At 44.8% G+C, this 21,869-nt stretch overlaps 1 protein-coding gene across 2 annotated transcripts; it reads right to left on the minus strand.

Moving 5' to 3' along the window:
- Positions 1-6,778: 6,778 nt before the first annotated feature.
- Positions 6,779-9,864, minus strand: LOC122927043 (ciliogenesis and planar polarity effector 2-like). Of its 2 annotated transcripts, XM_044278596.1 has the most exons (5): positions 9,494-9,864; positions 7,914-8,066; positions 7,508-7,632; positions 7,264-7,400; positions 6,779-7,130 (listed from the first exon to the last, which is right to left on the minus strand). In XM_044278596.1, the coding sequence occupies exons 1-5, from the start codon at positions 9,609-9,611 to the stop codon at positions 6,860-6,862; spliced, it is 804 nt and encodes a 267-aa protein (XP_044134531.1). In that variant the 5' UTR covers positions 9,612-9,864; the 3' UTR covers positions 6,779-6,859. The 2 variants fall into 2 exon arrangements, with proteins under 2 accessions (XP_044134531.1, XP_044134532.1); XM_044278597.1 differs by lacking the exon at positions 7,914-8,066.
- Between the last annotated feature and the right edge of the window lie 12,005 nt (positions 9,865-21,869).

Below are 21,869 nucleotides of genomic sequence, written 5' to 3' on the forward strand. Positions count from 1 at the left end.
CCGTATTGAGAATTGGCGTCCCATAGCGCTTCTCAATACGGACAGAAAGATCCTGGCCAAGATACTGTTTAAACGGTTGGTGCAGTTTGCGCCCCGGCTCCTTTCGGAGACCCAACATTGCTCAGTTCCAGGCCGAAGCACGTTTAGTGCTGTGCTCGGTGTCCGAGAGGCAGTGGAGCAGAGTAGGGCGGGTAACTGGAAGGGGTACATGCTGGCTTTAGATCAGGCTTTTGATCGGGTTGACCACGAGTACCTCTGGGCAGTCCTTCTGAAATATGGCCTGCCGGGGGGGTTTGTCGATTGGTTAAAGATCTTGTATGCAGGGGCAGAGAGTTTCCCTCTGGTGAACGGTTGGTCTGGCAGCCCTTTTGAGGTCGGGTCTGGAGTCCGCCAGGGTTGTCCATTGAGCCCGCTCTTATACGTGTTTGCAATTGATCCTTTTATTAGGAGGATTGATCGAGGACCGTTGGCGGGAGTCAGGATGAGTCTGGAGGAGCCGGAAGCCACTCTGAGGGTGGTGGCGTATGCCGATGACGTCACTGTTTTCGTGTCCTCGGGAGGGGAGGGGGAATACGTGATGTCGGAGGTAGAACGCTACTCGGAAGTTTCCGGGTCCGTGATTAACCGGGATAAGTGTGAGAGTCTCTGGCTGGGAGGGGGTGATCCATCTTTCGGTCTCCCGGACACCCTCCCAGAGCCCCAGTCGTCAGCCAAAGTCCTAGGCGTTCAATTCGGCCATGGGGATTATCCCACCCAAAATTGGGACAGCAGGCTCACGATCGCCGCTCAGAAGGTTGACCAGTGGAAGGGTTGGTCTTTGACCCTCAGGGAAAGGGTGAACCTGATCAAGACTTACCTTCTCCCTTTGCTTATCTATTTGGCCAGTGTATGTGTCTTGCCAGAACCTCTCTGGACTCGGGTTTACAGTCTGTTCTTTCAACTGTTATGGGGGAATAGGCTGAACCTAGTCAAGAGAGAGGTGACATACCGTACGAGGAGATTAGGGGGGTTGGGTATGGTCAACCCAGTGGTGTTCCTCGTGAACACCTTTGTTAAGATCAACCTGGCAAACCTCTGGAAAGAGAGGGCTCCTCCGTGGGTAGTCTCTTGCAGGAGTTGGTTTCGGCCTTTCTTCCAGGAGTGGGAGACAGGAGGGCAAGTGAAGGATTTGCGTACACCTCACGGATATCTTCCGGCTTATGTCACCCCGATTCTGAAGAAGGTGATCCGCCGGTGGGGTTTGGGAGTGAGGGAAATCAAGACCCAGTCAAGGAGATCCCTTGACGAGAGGGTCTTGTTGACCCACTTCCGAAAGCCCCTGGCCCTTAAGGATTGCCCAAGCCGGGATCTAGACAGGGGTTTACAGTTGTTAAATTCGGCAAGGATCCCCTTGAAGTTTTGGGACTTGGCTTGGCGCTGCCTTCACGGGAAGCTGTATGTAAGGGGCAACTTGAGGTATAGGAACTCTGATGAAAGGGGTTGTCCCCGGGAGGAGTGTGGCGACATACTGGAAAGTATGGAGCACTTCCTGCTTCAGTGTCCCTTTAATACAGAGGTATACAAACGGGTGGGCGCATCCATTGGCTGGCCTAGGCTAGCCAACCTCTCCTATGCGGAATGGGCTTATGGAGCATTCAAAGGTTTGGGAAGAAGGGACCCATGCACAGCTTTTGTAGTTAGCATAGTGGTCAGGTACTTCACATGGAACGCACAGTGTTTATTTTCAACCCAGCAGAAAGTCCTCCCTGTGGAAGAGGTGTGTAGGAACATTCTAGGTGACCTGGCGAAGGTTCGCTCTCTTGAGTGCGAGAAGGTGGGTACGGATGGGGTCTCTTACCTCTGGAGAGGCTTCACCTTTGATGTACCTTAGCCTCAGTAGCACTTTTCCTGGTGTTGGGCTGAGGCTTTCACATTAGGTTTTTGTTTTGTATTTAAGATGAGTTTTTGAAGAAAGGTTTGCAAATGACTGAACTTGGGCCTTCGGGTGGATTTTAATATTGGTTTGTATAGATAGATATGGTTGTTATAAGATGTATATATTGTATGATAGGGTAAGTGGGGTGTAGTTAGGTTGGGTGGGATGGGGTGGGGGGGGGGTTCATATTTATTTATTTTCGTGTGGGGAGGCCTGCATTCAACCCTGGACTATGCGGACATAGGAGGACATGAGGCGAGGGGCTGGGTGTGGGTGGTGGAGGAAGGGCTGGCCTCATGGAGGGACAAGAGGCGGAGGTTGGCCCTGGGTGAAGGTGATGGGATAGATAGATTGGTAGGGTTAGTATAGGTTTGTTTTTGTTTTTCTCATATGTGTGTGTTTTTTTTAAATTTTTTTTTATATTTTTAGTATGATTATTTATTGTGACAAGTTGGCTTTTTTTCTGTTAGAAACAATTTGTATAAATTTGTATATAGTCAGGGTTCAGCCGGATCGGATGTTTACGTTAGGCTAGGTTTCATTTTCTCTTTTTAGTAGGTATGAATGAGATAGTATGCATGGAGCTGGGCCAGTAGGGTAAGTGTATATACTTGTTTTATATATTGTTTGGAAATTTTATGGCAAATTTTTTGTATTTTTGTATAAAATTAAAAAGAGTTCCTCAGTATCTGCTCTTATTCTGTATATATGGACACTGCACAGTACCACTTCTCCTCTCCTGTATACTGGGTGTAATCCTCAGTATCTGCTCTTATCCTGTATATATGGACACTGCACAGTACCACTTCTCCTGTCCTGTATACTGGGTGTAATCCTCAGTATCTGCTCTTATCCTGTATATATGGACACTGCACAGTACCACTTCTCCTGTCCTGTATACTGGGTGTAATCCTCAGTATCTGCCCTTATTCTGTATATATGGACACTGCACAGTACCACTTCTCCTGTCCTGTATACTGGGTGTATATATGAACACTGCACAGTACCACTTCTCCTGTCCTGTATACTGGGTGTAATCCTCAGTATCTGCCCTTATTCTGTATATACGGACACTGCACAGTACCACTTCTCCTGTCCTGTATACTGGGTGTAATCCTCAGTATCTGCTCTTATTCTGTATATATGGACACTGCACAGTACCACTTCTCCTGTCCTGTATGTTTGCTGTCAGGCTGTGTGTGACACACTTACCCATATATAGATTTATAACATTATTATTATTATTGTGTGCACATTCCCGGCTGGATGTCTGAGATGTGATGTCACCTGACAGATGAGGTATAATCACTCTGCATATAATGGGACGCTTAATGTTGTTGTCTGTGCTGCTCGGCCAGATACAGAACTCTCCCTGGACCCTGAGTCACCCCATAAATGGCTGAATCACATGTGATTGTATTGATCCCCAGGTCCTGAGTGCAGGGACACATCACAGGGAGAGGTCGCGTAGTAATACTGCATATATGATTATTTCACACGTGTCACAGTAGCTGAAGGCACGTTCCCAAAAAATATCGGAATATTTACAGCAGCACAGATTGTTTATTGATGACACCAGGTCAAAGCAGCGCAGATCTCCTCACCCACATATGTCCGGATGCCTGTCATATATCGCATTTACAATGTGGGTCACGGGAAGGGTTAATGATGTGTTACTGACAATACGTCACCCAAGAGGGATGCAGGAGGAATGCTGAGGCGAAGAAATTAGATCCCATAATCCCTTACTCTGCAGTTCTTTACTACCTGGCACATGCAACTCCACTCATCCTGAGCCTCCTGGTTCATGAAGAAAATGCTAAATTGACAGTGAAGACTGACACTAAGAAATAGTCAAGAAGATCTCTACTGAATGCAGATTCGCGCGTCTTCGCTGTGTGTGGAAAGCTTCTGGACGCAGTAATGGAAGCTGGGATCCGCTAGGTTTTTCTATACAATGATTTAAAGACTATGATTCTGTGATTCTGAATACGATGACAGAACTGGAGTCTGAAGGGCAGGTCCATAAAAATGGTGGGGAGGGGATGAGAACAGAACAAGCTGAGGCCGGTATCTGGGCGGGGTTCTTTAACCTGTAGACTTATCTGAGCCTCCTAATCTCCCCAGATGCGGCTCAGTTTTATGGCAGATTTAGGTGTTAGCGCTCGGGATAGAGGAGGATGTAAAGACTGCCACAAATCTTATGATGGAGGGCGGCAGGCGGACCCGTGTTTCATAAAAAGACGCATAGTTTAGTCTGGGTGTCATTTATAGCTGTGGGGTAGGGGAAGGCGATGGCACGAGAGAGAAAACAATGGAGGGTGGCAAATAAAATCCAACTCAGCTGCCCCAAACCGCCTGATGGCGCCAACAGATATAAAATTGTCACTCCAGCCCTAGTGCAAGTAGAGGGTCTCCGATCAGCCATGACAGTGTGAGGAGACCCCTCACTCCGATGCTGGTCCCAGAGACCCCTCACCCCAGTGCTGGTCCCAGTGCATATGTTGAAATACTGATTAGGTAGCAGAAAATGACCACAAGGGGATAAGGGATGCAAATGAGCTCTTAGCAAGCTCTGCCTCAAATGCTACTCGATGTGAGGCAGTCATCCTATAAGTCAATGTTCGACACTTTAAATAAGCCTTGAGACATGACTTGGATGATAAACAAGCCAGTATCTCATCTGCAGACAGCTGTTTCAGGGTGATTTCCCCTCATCAGTGCAGAGCAGTTATTATTGGGTGAGAGGCCTAGGTCAGGATTTGGGGGTTACTATTCTCTCGTTGGGGAGAGCACCTTAATCGGCATGAGGAGACTTATAGGCCATACATGCTCCTCTGGATTTCTGGGAAGAAAGGGATGCAAATGAGCTCTTAGCAAGCTCCGCCTCTTATGCCACCAGATGTGAGGAAGCTATCCTACAAGTCAATGTACGACCCTTTAAATAGGCCTTGAGACATGACTTGGATAATAAATAAGCCAGCACCTCGGGGTGACTGCCCCTCATCAGTGCAGAGAGTACTGGCTTAACTGGATGAGAGGCCTAGGTGAGGATTTCAGGGATACTATCTCTCCTTACAGAGAGAGCCTTAATCAGTATGAGGAGACTTGTAGGTCATACATGCTCCCTGAAACAGCTGTCTGCAGATGAGATGCTGACTTATTTATTATCCAAGTCATGTCTCAAGGCCTATTTAAAGGGTCAAACATTGACATCTTGTGACATTAAAGGAAGATCTTGCCAAGAGCTCATTTGCATCCACTTCTTCACAGTATTCCAGAGGATCACGTATGGCCTATAACTCTCCTCATACTGATTAAGGAGCTCTTTGTAAGGAGAGATAGTACCCCACAAGGGGATATTCATAATAGGGATCGACCGATTATCGGAAGTACCGATATTATCGGCCAATATTAAGGATTTTGAACATTATTGGTATCGGTATCTAACCTTGCCGATATGCCGATAATGCGTATAAAGCGAATACTAGTGAGCGCTTATGGAAGCACTCACTAGTATGCATCGGGTGCCGGAAGCAGGGAAGAAGCGCAGCAAGCGCTTCCGATACTCACCCTCCCTGGTCTTCTTTGATGGGGCCCGCGCTGCACAGTCCTGACCCCGTACAGAGTCAGGACGTAGTGCGCGCACTATGACCTGACGCTGCCCGTTGTCAGGTGACAGTGCACCGCGGGCAGGAGAAGGCAGGGGAGTCAGACTCCGGACCCGGAGATTAAGAGCCGCGGCGCAGGAGAGGTGAGTAGTTTTTATTTTATTCATCTGAAGTCTGATAAGGGTTAAAGTCTGATCTGAGGTCTAATAGGGGTTAAATAAAGTCTGACCTGAGGTCTGATAGGGGTTAAATAAAGTCTGATCTGAGGTCTGATAGGGGTTAAATAGAGTCTGATCTGAGGTCTGATAGGGGTTAAATAGAGTCTGATCCGAGGTCTAATAGGGGTTAATAAAGGGGGGAGAAGGGGGGATGGTGTGGAAATTGGCATTTGGCACTAGTATATTATAAATGTAAATTATAAATTGACTACAAACTAAGGGCTTTATTAATTTATAATTTACCGTACATTTATAATATATATAATACTAGAGCCAAATGCACATTTCCACCATCTCAGTGACTACCAACTAATATAATATATATTATGAGATATAAAATATCGTTATAAATCATCGGCTATCGGCCTGAAAGGTCACAGATTATCGGTATCGGCTCTAAAAAATCTATATCGGTCGATCCCTAATTCACAAGCAGCGGATTTTTAAGACTGAAAATCAGCTCCAATTTCTGTGAATCTGCCAGGTGTGAATTCAGCACAAGATGGAGCAAGAAACGGAGGCGACATAAAGACGCAAAGTGCTTCTGGGAATTTATACGGATGACCTTTCCTCCGGATCGATGGGGACCAGCGCCGACCAGTTGTTAGAAGAGGCCTGCACTTTGTGAGCGCCCGCGGCCTCTTCCTGGGCCATATGACGTCACTGCACATCGGTCACATGGCCTAGCTGCAGCTCAGCCCCATTCAAGTCAATCGGTCTGACCTGTGCTTGGAAAGCTTTCGGGGGCCCACAGCCTTAAACAGGTGCAGGGCAGGAGACTTCGACGCCCGCCAATTCCAAAATCAAGGCAGTAAAGCTCTGAGGCTTCTGTCACGGACAAGTCCTTGTCATATGGTGGCAGTAAAATCAATGGGGACATTGCTGCAGAGTGTATGGACCGAGGTGATATCAGCCACCGCGACTACCTGGGACTGCGTCACACGTCAGAAGACACACTAAGGTGAGAGCGAGGAACGCGGCCTGGAAAATATCCTCTACATTATCAGACAATAATAATTCTCAAAAATACAGAATACGTAAAATAAATTAATCTATTAAATACCAATAAATTAATGATATGTCATCTTGCAGGGGTCACATGACCTGGGCGATGATCATGACCGCTGGTCACTAGTCTCCTCCTGTGATCTACACTCTCCGATGTCAACCAGTCCGGCAGTGATCTGGTCTCTGTGCCAAAGGACCTCAGCCAACCCGTTCAGCACCGGAGCAGCATCCGCCAGTTCTGCCCCTCCGTCCAGGCTGCGACCATCGCTGAGCCGTGGACCATTGACGCTCCTCACCCGCATGACTGGCAGCTGCCACGTCTGCTGGAAGTCCCTGATGTCCTGCTCTGTGACGTCTGTGTGCATGAACTGGTCCAATCTGGTGGTGGGTTAAGGAATGAACTGGATCGATGCACTCCGGATAGGTCCCTAAAGGGGAAGCAATAAATATACACACCCACGGGCGAGAATGAATTATGTCTGTGCCCGCACCCGATTCTGTGCAAGGATACTTGGTGCCAATCACCACGCGTGCCGCGTTCTCTTCTTGGCTCATGGTCCGGGATATCAGGGCTGGTACATCCTCGAATGAGGAGCGATCAGTGAAGGAGAAGAGGAAGAGGATGGCATCGGCTTTTTCCTTACAGGCCTGTGGAGGCAGAATTCACATCATCCAAATGCCAGCGCAGGAGCAGAACCCAATCATCTCCTAATCAGTCATTTCCAAAGACTCAATCCAGCATGGACGGTACCTACAGGCAAAACGTGATCAAACTTCTTTAGCGCCGACTCCCCACAATCCCAGAACTGGAAGGCGAAGATGATGGGGCGGGCACTGTCCCTGGGGCGCACCGGCCAAAACAGGCAGGACGTCTGGATTCCTGAGTGGAGAGAAAATAACTGACAGTTTACAATCATCCTGTCCTCCCCACCACAATGCACTGATACATAGCAACCAGGTGAACGAGCTATGCTGTAGTATAAAGCATGGTGGCAGTAGCCTAAGCCTCTGGTGAGTCAGGGGAGGAGACTGATATCACTCTCCAAAGGACACCAGCTGAACTGGAGTCACCAAGTACTGATAAAGACGGAGACTCTCCTATCTGACGGGGGGTCTATAATGCAGCATTATCAGTCACCTTCTGCATCCTCTGGACCTCACCTGTGGTTTCATGGTGCATGGTGGGAACCTCCAAGCCGCACAGTTTAGCAATAAGGGACGTCTTTCCTACACCGCTTTTCCCACAGACAAAGACTTTGTAGCTGGCAAGATCTGCGGGAAGCTGTGGGGGGAGAGACGGCCTCTCGAGCAGCCCTGTGGGGGATACGGGACAGTACAGCAAAATGAGGGTCACTAAATGCAGCCATAATATAATATATGAGAGATGTAATATCAGATGGACCAGCAGAGGGCAGTGTGGCTATGACAATAGAAGAATGCTGTGTCATCAGATACTTCAGTAGAGGGCAGTGCGGATATGACAATAGACAAGTGATGTAATAACAGATGGAAGACCAGCAGAGGGCAGTGTGGATAGAATAGACAAACTCTGTAAGGGCTCTTTCACACTTGCGTTGTCCGGATCCGTCGTGTACTCCATTTGCCGGAAGTGCCTGCCGGATCCGTAACACCGCAAGTGAACTGAAAGCATTTGAAGACGGATCCGTCTTCAAAATGCATTCAGTGTTACTATGGCAGCCAGGACGCTATTAAAGTCCTGGTTGCCATAGTAGGAGCGGGGGAGCGGTATACTTACAGTCCGTGCGGCTCCCGGGGCGCTCCAGAATGACGTCAGAGCGCCCCATGCGCATGGATGACGTGCCATGCGATCACGTCATCCATGCGCGTGGAGTGCCCTGACGTCACTCTGGAGCGCCCCGGGAGCCGCACGGATGGTAAGTATGCTGCACCCCCGCTCCCCACTACACTTTACCATGGCTGCTAGGACTTTAGCGTCCTGGCAGCCATGGTAACCATTCAGAAAAAGCTAAACGTCGGATCCGGCAATGCGCCGAAACAACGTTTAGCTTAAGGCCGGATCCGGATTAATGCCTTTCAATGGGCATTTATTCCGGATCCGGCCTTGCGGCAAGTGTTCAGGATTTTTGGCCGGAGCAAAAAGCGCAGCATGCTGTGGTATTTTCTCCGGCCAAAAAACGTTCCGGTCCGGAACTGAAGACATCCTGATGCATCCTGAACGGATTTCTCTCCATTCAGAATGCATTAGGATAAAACTGATCAGGATTCTTCCGACATAGAGCCCCGACGACGGAACTCTATGCCGGAAAAGAACAACGCAAGTGTGAAAGAGCCCTAATATCTATTGGACCAGCAGATGGCAGTATGGATATAATGAAAATAACAGACACAAGTTGTAATATTGGAGGGGCAGCGTAAATGTGCTAGACGGAACAGTGTGGTATAAAAAACGATGTGATATAAAAATACATAATAAAGATCATGAGGATAGCTATACTAGACCGAAGTTGTGATATCAGACAGACCAGAAGATGGCAGTGTACCTACACTAGACCGAAGTTGTGATATCAGACAGACCAGCAGATGGCAGTGTAGCTATACTAGACCGGAGATGTAGTATCACACGGACCAGCAGATGGCAGTGTGGCTATACTAGACCTGAGGTGTAATATCACACACGCACCAGCAGATGGCAGTGTGGCTACATTAGACCGGAGAGTAATGTCAGATAAACCAGCAAGAAGCCGGTGTTCTTGATTTACCGAACGTCCTCCTCTTCTTCTTGCGCAGGATGCAGGTGAGATAGTCCCGGCCGTCACTTGACTGCAGCCAGTCCGGTATAATCAGTGTCCCCGGTCTGGGGACAGGGACCGAATACATAGCCGATCGAACATCCGGAAAACGACTGCAACCAGGGAACTGTCGCAGCGTCCTGACGTCAAGGGTGCAGTGCACCAGATCACGTGATTGTGGAGAACCGTCCAGTTAATCATGTGACGCACAGGTGGTCATGGCCGCCACCCCGATTTATTAAGACGTCTTTGTGTTTAATACTGATGTGCGCGAGACCTGTATATAGTGTGTATGAGGTGCATGTATGTGACCTGTACATAGTGTGTATGAGGTGCATGTATGTGACCTGTATATAGTGTGTATGAGGTGCATGTATGTGACCTGTACATAGTGTATGAGGTGCATGTATGTGACCTGTACATAGTGTGTATGAGGTGCATGTATGTGACCTGTACATAGTGTATGAGGTGCATGTATGTGACCTGTATATAGTGTGTATGAGGTGCATGTATGTGACCTGTACATAGTGTATGAGGTGCATGTATGTGACCTGTATATAGTGTGTATGAGGTGCATGTATGTGACCTGTATATAGTGTGTATGAGGTGCATGTATGTGACCTGTATATAGTGTGTATGAGGTGCATGTATGTGACCTGTATATAGTGTGTATGAGGTGCATGTATGTGACCTGTATATAGTGTGTATGAGGTGCATGTATGTGACCTGTACATAGTGTATGAGGTGCATGTATGTGACCTGTACATAGTGTGTATGAGGTGCATGTATGTGACCTGTATATAGTGTGTATGAGGTGCATGTATGTGACCTGTACATAGTGTGTATGAGGTGCATGTATGTGACCTGTATATAGTGTGTATGAGGTGCATGTATGTGACCTGTACATAGTGTATGAGGTGCATGTATGTGACCTGTACATAGTGTGTATGAGGTGCATGTATGTGACCTGTACATAGTGTATGAGGTGCATGTATGTGACCTGTATATAGTGTGTATGAGGTGCATGTATGTGACCTGTGTGTATGAGGTGCATGTATGTGACCTGTATATAGTGTGTATGAGGTGCATGTATGTGACCTGTACATAGTGTCTATGAGGTACATGTATGTGACCTGTGTATAGTGTGTATGAGGTGCATGTATGTGACCTGTGTATAGTGTGTATGAGGTGCATGTATGTGACCTGTATATAGTGTATGAGGTGCATGTATGTGACCTGTACATAGTGTGTATGAGGTGCATGTATGTGACCTGTACATAGTGTATGAGGTGCATGTATGTGACCTGTATATAGTGTGTATGAGGTGCATGTATGTGACCTGTACATAGTGTATGAGGTGCATGTATGTGACCTGTATATAGTGTGTATGAGGTGCATGTATGTGACCTGTATATAGTGTGTATGAGGTGCATGTATGTGACCTGTACATAGTGTATGAGGTGCATGTATGTGACCTGTACATAGTGTGTATGAGGTGCATGTATGTGACCTGTACATAGTGTGTATGAGGTGCATGTTATGTGACCTGTACATAGTGTATGAGGTGCATGTATGTGACCTGTATATAGTGTGTATGAGGTGCATGTATGTGACCTGTGTGTATGAGGTGCATGTATGTGACCTGTATATAGTGTGTATGAGGTGCATGTATGTGACCTTTATATAGTGTGTATAAGGTGCATGTATGTGACCTGTGTATAGTGTGTATGAGGTGCATGTATGTGACCTGTACATAGTGTGTATAAGGTGCATGTATGTGACCTGTGTATAGTGTGTATGAGGTGCATGTATGTGACCTGTGTATAGTGTGTATGAGGTGCATGTATGTGACCTGTACATAGTGTATGAGGTGCATGTATGTGACCTGTGTGTATGAGGTGCATGTATGTGACCTGTATATAGTGTATGAGGTGCATGTATGTGACCTGTACATAGTGTCTATGAGGTGCATGTATGTGACCTGTATATAGTGTGTATGAGGTGCATGTATGTGACCTGTACATAGTGTATGAGGTGCATGTATGTGACCTGTACATAGTGTATGAGGTGCATGTATGTGACCTGTACATAGTGTATGAGGTGCATGTATGTGACCTGTATATAGTGTGTATGAGGTGCATGTATGTGACCTGTATATAGTGTGTATGAGGTGCATGTATGTGGCCTGTATATAGTGTGTATGAGGTGCATGTATGTGACCTGTACATAGTGTCTATGAGGTGCATGTATGTGACCTGTACATAGTGTATGAGGTGCATGTATGTGACCTGTACATAGTGTATGAGGTGCATGTATGTGACCTGTACATAGTGTATGAGGTGCATGTATGTGACCTGTACATAGTGTATGAGGTGCATGTATGTGACCTGTATATAGTGTGTATGAGGTGCATGTATGTGGCCTGTATATAGTGTGTATGAGGTGCATGTATGTGACCTGTACATAGTGTGTATGAGGTGCATGTATGTGACCTGTACATAGTGTGTATGAGGTGCATGTATGTGGCCTGTATATAGTGTATGAGGTGCATGTATGTGACCTGTACATAGTGTGTATGAGGTGCATGTATGTGACCTGTACATAGTGTGTATGAGGTGCATGTATGTGACCTGTACATAGTGTGTATGAGGTGCATGTATGTGACCTGTACATAGTGTGTATGAGGTGCATGTATGTGACCTGTACATAGTGTATGAGGTGCATGTATGTGACCTGTACATAGTGTGTATGAGGTGCATGTATGTGACCTGTACATAGTGTGTATGAGGTGCATGTACAGTACAGACCGAAAGTTTGGACACACCTTCTCATTCAAAGAGTTTTCTTTATTTTCATGACTATGAAAATTGTAGATTCACACTGAAGGCATCAAAACTATGAATTAACACATGTGGAATTATATACATAACAAAAAAGTGTGAAACTGAAAATATGTCATATTCTAGGTTCTTCAAAGTAGCCACCTTTTTGCTTTGATTACTGCTTTGCACACTCTTGGCATTCTCTTGATGAGCTTCAAGAGGTAGTCACCTGAAATGGTTTTCACTTCACAGGTGTGTCCTGTCAGGTTTAATAAGTGGGATTTCTTGCCTTATAAATGGGGTTGGGACCATCAGTTGCGTTGTGGAGAAGTCAGGTGGATACACAGCTGATAGTCCTACTGAATAGACTGCTAGAATAAGTATTATGGCAAGAAAAAAGCAGCTAAGAAAAGAAAAACGAGTGGCCATCATTACTTTAAGAAATGAAGGTCAGTCAGTCTGAAAAATTGGGAAAACTTTGAAAGTGTCCCCAAGTGCAGTCACAAAAACCATCAAGCGCTACAAAGAAACTGGCTCACATGCGGACCGCCCCAGGAAAGGAAGACCAAGAGTCACCTCTGCTGCGGAGGATAAGTTCATCCGAGTCACCAGCCTCAGAAATCGCAGGTTAACAGCAGCTCAGATTAGAGACCAGGTCAATGCCACACAGAGTTCTAGCAGCAGACACATCTCTAGAACAACTGTTAAGAGGAGACTGTGTGAATCAGGCCTTCATGGTAGAATATCTGCTAGGAAACCACTGCTAAGGACAGGCAACAAGCAGAAGAGACTTGTTTGGGCTAAAGAACACAAGGAATGGAGATTAGACCAGTGGAAATCTGTGCTTTGGTCTGATGAGTCCAAATTTTAGATCTTTGGTTCCAACCACCGTGTTTTTGTGCGACGCAGAAAAGGTGAACGGATGGACTCTACATGCCTGGTTCCCACCGTGAAGCATGGAGGAGGAGGTGTGATGGTGTGGGGGTGCTTTGCTGGTGACACTGTTGGGGATTTATTCAAAATTGAAGGCATACTGAACCAGCATGGCTACCACAGCATCTTGCAGCGGCATGCTATTCCATCCGGTTTGCGTGTAGTTGGACCATCATTTATTTTTCAACAGGACAATGACCCCAAACACACCTCCAGGCTGTGTAAGGGCTATTTGACCATGAAGGAGAGTGATGGGGTGCTGCGCCAGATGACCTGGCCTCCACAGTCACCGGACCAGAACCCAATCGAGATAATTTGGGGTGAGCTGGACCGCAGAGTGAAGGCAAAAAGGCCAATAAGTGCTAAGCATCTCTGGGAACTCCTTCAAGACTGTTGGAAGACCATTTCAGGTGACTGCCTCTTGAAGCTCATGAAGAGAATGCCAAGAGTGTGCAAAGCAGTAATCAAAGCAAAAGGTGGCTACTTTGAAGAACCTAGAATATGACATATTTTCAGTTGTTTCACACTTTTTTGTTATGCATATAATTCCACATGTGTTAATTCATAGTTTTGATGCCTTCAGTTTGAATCTACAATTTTCATAGTCATAAAAATAAAGAAAACTCTTTGAATGAGAAGGTGTGTCCAAACTTTTGGTCTGTACTGTATGTGACCTGTACATAGTGTGTATGAGGTGCATGTATGTGACCTGTACATAGTGTGTATGAGGTGCATGTATGTGACCTGTACATAGTGTATGAGGTGCATGTATGTGACCTGTATATAGTGTGTATGAGGTGCATGTATGTGACCTGTATATAGTGTGTATAAGGTGCATGTATGTGACCTGTACATAGTGTGTATGAGGTGCATGTATGTGACCTGTACACAGTGTGTATGAGGTGCATGTATGTGACCTGTATATAGTGTGTATGAGGTGCATGTATGTGACCTGTATATAGTGTGTATGAGGTGCATGTATGTGACCTGTGCACAGTGTATGAGGTGTATATATGTGACCTGTACATAGTGTCTGAGGTGTATATATAACCTGTATGTATGTGACCTGTATATAGTGTGTATGAGATGCATGTATGTGACCTGTACATAGTGTGTATGAGGTGCATGTATGTGACCTGTACATAGTGTGTATGAGGTGCATGTATGTGACCTGTATATAGTGTGTATGAGGTGCATGTATGTGACCTGTATATAGTGTGTATAAGGTGCATGTATGTGACCTGTATATAGTGTGTATGAGGTGCATGTACAGTACAGACCAAAAGTTTGGACACACGTTCTCATTCAAAGCGTTTTCTTTATTTTCATGACTATGAAAGTTGTAGATTCACACTGAAGGCATCAAAACTATGAATTAACACATGTGGAATTATATACATAACAAAAAAGTGTGAAACAACTGAAAATATGTCATATTCTAGGTTCTTCAAAGTAGCCACCTTTTGCTTTGATTACTGCTTTGCACACTCTTGGCATTCTCTTGATGAGCTTCAAGAGGTAGTCACCTGAAATGGTCTTCCAACAGTCTTGAAGGAGTTCCCAGAGATGCTTAGCACTTGTTGGCCCTTTTGCCTTCACTCTGCGGTCCAGCTCACCCCAAACCATCTCGATTGGGTTCAGGTCCGGTGACTGTGGAGGCCAGGTCATCTGGCGCAGCACCCCATCACTCTCCTTCATGGTCAAATAGCCCTTACACAGCCTGGAGGTGTGTTTGGGGTCATTGTCCTGTTGAAAAATAAATGATGGTCCAACTAAACGCAAACCGGATGGAATAGCATGCCGCTGCAAGATGCTGTGGTAGCCATGCTGGTTCAGTATGCCTTCAATTCTGAATAAATCCCCAACAGTGTCACCAGCAAAGCACCCCCACCATCACACCTCCTCCTCCATGCTTCACGGTGGGAACCAGGCATGTAGAGTCCATCCGTTCACCTTTTCTGTGTCGCACAAAGACACGGTGGTTGGAACCAAAGATCTCAAATGTGGACTCATCAGACCAAAGCACAGATTTCCACTGGTCTAATGTCCATTCCTTGTGTTCTTTAGCCCAAACAAGTCTCTTCTGCTTGTTGCCTGTCCTTAGCAGTGGTTTCCTAGCAGATATTCTACCATGAAGGCCTGATTCACACAGTCTCCTCTTAACAGTTGTTCTAGAGATGTGTCTGCTGCTAGAACTCTGTGTGGCATTGACCTGGTCTCTAATCTGAGCTGCTGTTAACCTGCGATTTCTGAGGCTGGTGACTCGGATGAACTTATCCTCCGTAGCAGAGGTGACTCTTGGTCTTCCTTTCCTGGGGCGGTTCGCATGTGAGCCAGTTTCTTTGTAGCGCTTGATGGTTTTTGTGACTGCACTTGGGGACACTTTCAAAGTTTTCCCAATTTTTCGGACTGACTGACCTTCATTTCTTAAAGTAATGATGGCCACTCGTTTTTCTTTACTTAGCTGCTTTTTTCTTGCCATAATACAAATTCTAGCAGTCTATTCAGTAGGACTATCAGCTGTGTATCCACCTGACTTCTCCACAACGCAACTGATGGTCCCAACTCCATTTATAAGGCAAGAAATCCCACTTATTAAACCTGACAGGGCACACCTGTGAAGTGAAAACCATTTCAGGTGACTACCTCTTGAAGCTCATCAAGAGAATGCCAAGAGTGTGCAAAGCAGTAATCAAAGCAAAAGGTGGCTACTTTGAAGAACCTGGAATATGACATATTTTCAGTTGTTTCACACTTTTTTTGTTATGTATATAACTCCATATGTGTTAATTCATAGTTTTGATGCCTTCAGTGTGAATCTACAATTTTCATAGTCATGAAAATAAAGAAAACTCTTTGAATGAGAAGGTGTGTCCAAACTTTTGGTCTGTACTGTATGTGACCTATACACAGTATAAGGTGCATGTATGTGACCTGTACATAGTGTCTGAGGTGCATGTATGTGACCTGTACACAGTATGAGGTGCATGTATGTGACCGGTACATAGTGTGTATGAGGTGTATATATAACCTGTATGTATCTGACCTGTGTATATGTATAACGTGCATGTGACCTGATCTCTATACGTATAACCATGTGCATGTGACTTGTGTAGTGTATATGATGTGCAAATATGTGACCTGTGTACGGTATATACGTATGACATCCATGTATGTATCTGACCTGTATACAGGATCAATGTTGTGTACATTTCCCATCTTTCGGTTGCTTTGCTGCCATCAAGTTGTAAATGAGTTCATTTTTTAATGACCTGGTAGAATGTCTGACTTTCAGCATCGGATACGAGTTCTATGATCTCCTGTGAATAAATCTGGATCTATGAGATTTACAAATCACTGCCTGGTTTTATTTACATTTTACACAGAAACCAACTTTTCTGGCATTGGGATTGTATGTCACCTGTATACAGTCTACGTACGGATGGGTCTATGTAGGTGACCTGTATGCGGTCTCTACATACGGATGGGCGTAGGCACGTGACCTGTATACGGTCTCTACGTACGGATGGTTGTAGGCACGTGACCTGTATACGGTCTCTACGTACAGATGGTTGTAGGCACGTGACCTGTATACGGTCTCTACGTACGGATGGTTGTAGGCACGTGACCTGTATACGGTCTCTGCGTACGGATTGTTGTAGGCACGTGACCTGTATACGGTCTCTGCGTACGGATTGTTGTAGGCACGTGACCTGTATACGGTCTCTGCGTACGGATGGGTGTAGGCACGTGACCTGTATACGGTCTCTGCGTACGGACGGTTGTAGGCACGTGACCTGTATACGGTCTCTGCGTACGGACGGTTGTAGGCACGTGACCTGTATACGGTCTCTGCGTACGGACGGTTGTAGGCACGTGACCTGTATACGGTCTCTGCGTACGGACGGTTGTAGGCACGTGACCTGTATACGGTCTCTACGTACGGACGGTTGTAGGCACGTGACCTGTATACGGTCTCTACGTACGGACGGGTGTAGGCACGTGACCTGTATACTGTCTCTACGTACGGATGGGCGTAGGCACGTGACCTGTATACGGTCTCTACGTATTGATGGGCGTAGGCACATGACCTGTATACGGTCTCTACGTATTGATGGGTGTAGGCACGTGACTTGTATACAGTCTCTACATATGGATGGGTGTAGGCACGTGACCTGTATACGGTCTCTACGTACGGATGGTTGTAGGCACGTGACCTGTATACGGTCTCTGCGTACGGATTGTTGTAGGCACGTGACCTGTATACAGTCTCTGCGTACGGATGGGTGTAGGCACGTGACCTGTATACAGTCTCTGCGTACGGATGGGTGTAGGCACGTGACCTGTATACGGTCTCTGCGTACGGACGGTTGTAGGCACGTGACCTGTATACGGTCTCTGCGTACGGACGGTTGTAGGCACGTGACCTGTATACGGTCTCTGCGTACGGACGGTTGTAGGCACGTGACCTGTATACGGTCTCTGCGTACGGACGGTTGTAGGCACGTGACCTGTATACGGTCTCTGCGTACGGACGGTTGTAGACACGTGACCTGTATACGGTCTCTGCGTACGGACGGGTGTAGGCACGTGACCTGTATACGGTCTCTACGTATGGATGGGCGTAGGCACGTGACCTGTATACGGTCTCTGCGTACGGACGGGTGTAGGCACGTGACCTGTATACGGTCTCTGCGTACGGACGGTTGTAGGCACATGACCTGTATACGGTCTCTACGTATTGATGGGTGTAGGCACGTGACTTGTATACAGTCTCTACATATGGATGGGTGTAGGCACGTGACCTGTATACGGTGTATGGATGCTGTGTACATATCTGAGCTATAGACAGTGTATCTGTGTACATGCATCTGATCGGTATACAGTCTATATGTACATGTTTCTGAGACGAGTTATAGATAGTATACGTATCTGATCTGTATGGTGTATATATCCTGCATGAAACAAGCCCTCATACGGCTATGTGAATGGAAAAATAAAGAAAGCTATGGCTCCAGAAAGACAGGGAGCGAAAAATGAAACCACACGGGGGCTGAAATGTGGCAGTCATACATTTGAAATGCAGAGGAAAAATAAATAAATCAATGGACACTTCTGTGTAAAGCGTGTATTAGACGGGAAGATTTTCTGCCCGATTATTGCTCGCTCGTTAGCGATCATCTTGCGGTGTAATACTGCCGCTGATTGCACAATGAACGAGCAAACGGTCAGGACTTAGCGGCAGATTGTGCTGGCCAATTACAGCCTGCCGGCAGCAAACCACTGGGGAGGAGCGATGGCACAGCGATCTCCCCTTCTAGCGAGCAGAACGCTTCCCTCCGTGCAATAGCTTGCGTGTTCGGGCTATGTTATACACTTCCTGTTAGGCCTCTTTCACACGACCGTATGGCTTTTCAGTGTTTTGCGGGCCATTTTTACTGGATTTGTTTTTTGTTTCCGTTGTGTTTTCGTTTCTGTTCAGTTTTTCCATACGGCATATAAAGTAAATACATAGAAAAAATTGGGCTGGGTAAAAAATTTTCAATAGATGGTTCCGCAAAAACGGAAAGGATACGGAAGACATACGGATTCATTTCCGTATGTGTTCAGTTTTTTTGTTTTTATTTTTGCGAACCCATTGACTTGAATGGAGCCACGAAACGTGATTTGCTGGCAATAATAGGACATTCTATCTTTTAACGGAACGAAAATACGGAATGCATACGGAGTACATTCCATTTTTTTTTTTGCGGAACCATTCAAATGAATGGTTTAGTATACAGAAAAAAAAAGCCTTAGTAAAGAAACAATGACGCTCCTGAACAGAACAAAGAGTCACCAATTATGCCCAACTGCCATTTTTGCATTTAATTTAACCCCTGTTGTGCATTTTCATAAGTATACAATATTATCAAATGATATTATAGCATAAATTAATGCTCATTGCCTTTAAGAGGAAATCAGCTTGAACCAAAGTTCTGTTATGTGACTGAAGAGGCCAAGATGAGTTCATGGCAAGTTCAGTTTATATAAGAATAATTGTGAATATGAACGGACATTGTATTTTAAAAATTATTGCTAAAGATATGGGTTTATCTATGAGGAGTATACTGGCTTCTTCAGACATGTCTGTCTGAAGGGAACAATGTTGTTTCATGGATAAGCCATGAGAAGATAAGAATTCATATCCTTAAGGCGCACCTGCTGTATGACGTTCAATTCACATTCATAATTAAATTCAATATATTTCTGTATGGTATATTTAGTTTTACAACATATTTTAACCAATAATTTGTATAATGTGTTATTGATGTGTAACAATGTATAGGTGTATATATATATATTATACCATGTATATGTCATTTAGAACGAATCCTGTAGAAGATTTAGAAACACTGAAGTAAGTTTCTGGTAATTGGATTTCTGAGAAGAATGTTATTTCAGACGATAGTTATTCATCCATGTAGATAAGTAAAATATACAAGTCCCGATGCCGAGTATCCAGGCCGTTATATATATCGTTATCAAGTTAACATATATTCAAGTCTAGGTTATAGGTAATTAAAAGTGTCAAGAAAAGACCTTCCTCAATGATGTATATTAAAAAGGTTAAGAAGGTCATGTGAACATATTATTAGGTATTTAGAATTAATGTTTAAGGTTGTGATATTCATCTGCAGTACCAAAGTGCCATCTGGAGATGCACAATATTATATTATAATTCCTTTTTTTTTTCCATGTCAAGGGTTAATATGACATCATTGTGTTATTAGCTTGCAAATACACCCACCTTACCTAATTCGAAATCCCTAATCTAGAAGGGGATGTTTCTTAGATAAGGTGGGGAATAATTACTCGTGTGCAGAGCATCAAAGGATAGATCCATTCAATCAAGAAGAAAAAAAATAAAAAATAAAAAAGAAATCTGTACCAGAAGAAAACTTGGATTTTTTTTTGGAATTACTAGGAAAGTTCTTGAGAACTGGTCCAATCTGAACTCTGTCTACCTCTGACCCGGTAACGTATATTGTGTTTACTGCTCGTGATATTAATAAGATATTTCTCTCGGTATAAAGCCAAGAGTTCCCATACTGTGGGAATATATAGTGTTAGGCGCCTCCATAATGCAGATTATTCTCTTAGCAAAGATGCATAGTGTTAATGGAAGATCTGACATTATTTGAAAAGAGAACTAAACCCTTGGAAAGTTATTTTCCATAGTCTGATTGTCGAGCTGAATTTTTTTATCATATTAATATCATATATTTTTAATTGGTCATAAGGAAACAGAGTCAAGGGATAACATTTATTTTCCTGTATAACCAGTGTTTTATTGTTATAACCTGTTTGATAAACAGGTTTCTCTTGGTATATAAATTATTGGTTTGTCATATAATTAAGTTATACTGTGCTGGTGAGATAGGGGTGTGATAGCACCACCGTGTGGCATATTTTAGGTATTATTTTGTAACTTCATAGTTTGTTTTGCAATTGTATTGATTTTATATTCTTTGTTTTATAATAAACGACATATTTTGCATATACAATTGTCCCTTTGTTTCACTGCTTGCACAAATTAAGATTCTCAATAAAAGAACTTAAAAGGTGTGTGTGTGTATATATATATATATATATATATATATATATAGAAAAAAAGCAGCACACATTGAACACGGGTGCAAGTCCTCCTGGGGGCCTGAGGCCAAGGTCCCAAATGAATATAGAAGAAAAAAGGCAGCACTCCAAATTGTGATGAAAAAAAGTGGACGGTTTATTCACCCATCTAGCAGCAACGTTTCAGCTCTCTCATTGGAGCCTTTGTCCAGCTGAATAACATGTGCATAGTGGCATACATAAATAGTGCAAACCAATTCATAATTACAAATCAATAATTAAACAATAAAGTGCAAGTGCGTCAAGAATACAAGTGTTAAAAATACAATTCATCTGTCGCCATGATTATATCCCAACTAGTTGTGAACTGGACAGAGGTGTGTACGCGGTTTGACAGGCCGTGATGCCCCCCTGATACGGCCATTCCGCTACGGAGACTGGTGCTCACCCGCCGATCTTTCGTTTGTGGATTGGTTTTATCTGCTTTAAACTGCGGAGCTCTGGACACTGTAAGCGTGTCTTGTGATTCTGTACAGGGAACCTGCCGGCCTGTATGGGCATGAGCATGCGCCCTGGTGCAAAGCTGGACAGCGGCCATCTTTACTGTGGTTCCCGTACTCTCTGCCATTATCACGTGTCTCACGAGAGCACATGGAGCGGCGCATGCGCCGATTGCCTTTCCGGACGCCAGCAGATTCCACCAGGTCTCTGTGATTCAACGTGACTCATTCAAAGTTTTTTAATGTTTTAATTGATTTGTCATTGCCATACACTGTGTACACTTTACTATATTGGATTGGCAATCATGTATGTTTATAGATTTTTTTTTTTCACTGTACCGATCACGATATGTATTTTATATGATCATGTTCACAGCTAGTTGGGATATATTCATGGCGACAGATGAATTGTATTTTTAACACTGTTGTATTCTTGACGCACTTGCACTTTATTGTTTAATTATTGATTTGTAATTA

Source organism: Bufo gargarizans, chromosome 2 (genome assembly GCF_014858855.1).
Source record: "Bufo gargarizans isolate SCDJY-AF-19 chromosome 2, ASM1485885v1, whole genome shotgun sequence".
NCBI classification, from domain to species: domain Eukaryota; kingdom Metazoa; phylum Chordata; class Amphibia; order Anura; family Bufonidae; genus Bufo; species Bufo gargarizans.

What these genes read in the sequence shown, in the direction of transcription:
- LOC122927043 (XM_044278596.1), bottom strand. Translation starts at nt 9,611, where the DNA reads ATGTATTCGGTCCCTGTCCCCAGACCGGGGACACTGATTATACCGGAC. An exon ending in CATGCACCATGAAACCACAG is followed by an intron (nt 7,633 to 7,913) that starts GTGAGGTCCAGA and finishes CTCTCCACTCAG; the next exon opens with GAATCCAGACGTCCTGCCTG. An exon ending in CGCGTGGTGATTGGCACCAA is followed by an intron (nt 7,131 to 7,263) that starts GTATCCTTGCAC and finishes ACCCACCACCAG; the next exon opens with ATTGGACCAGTTCATGCACA.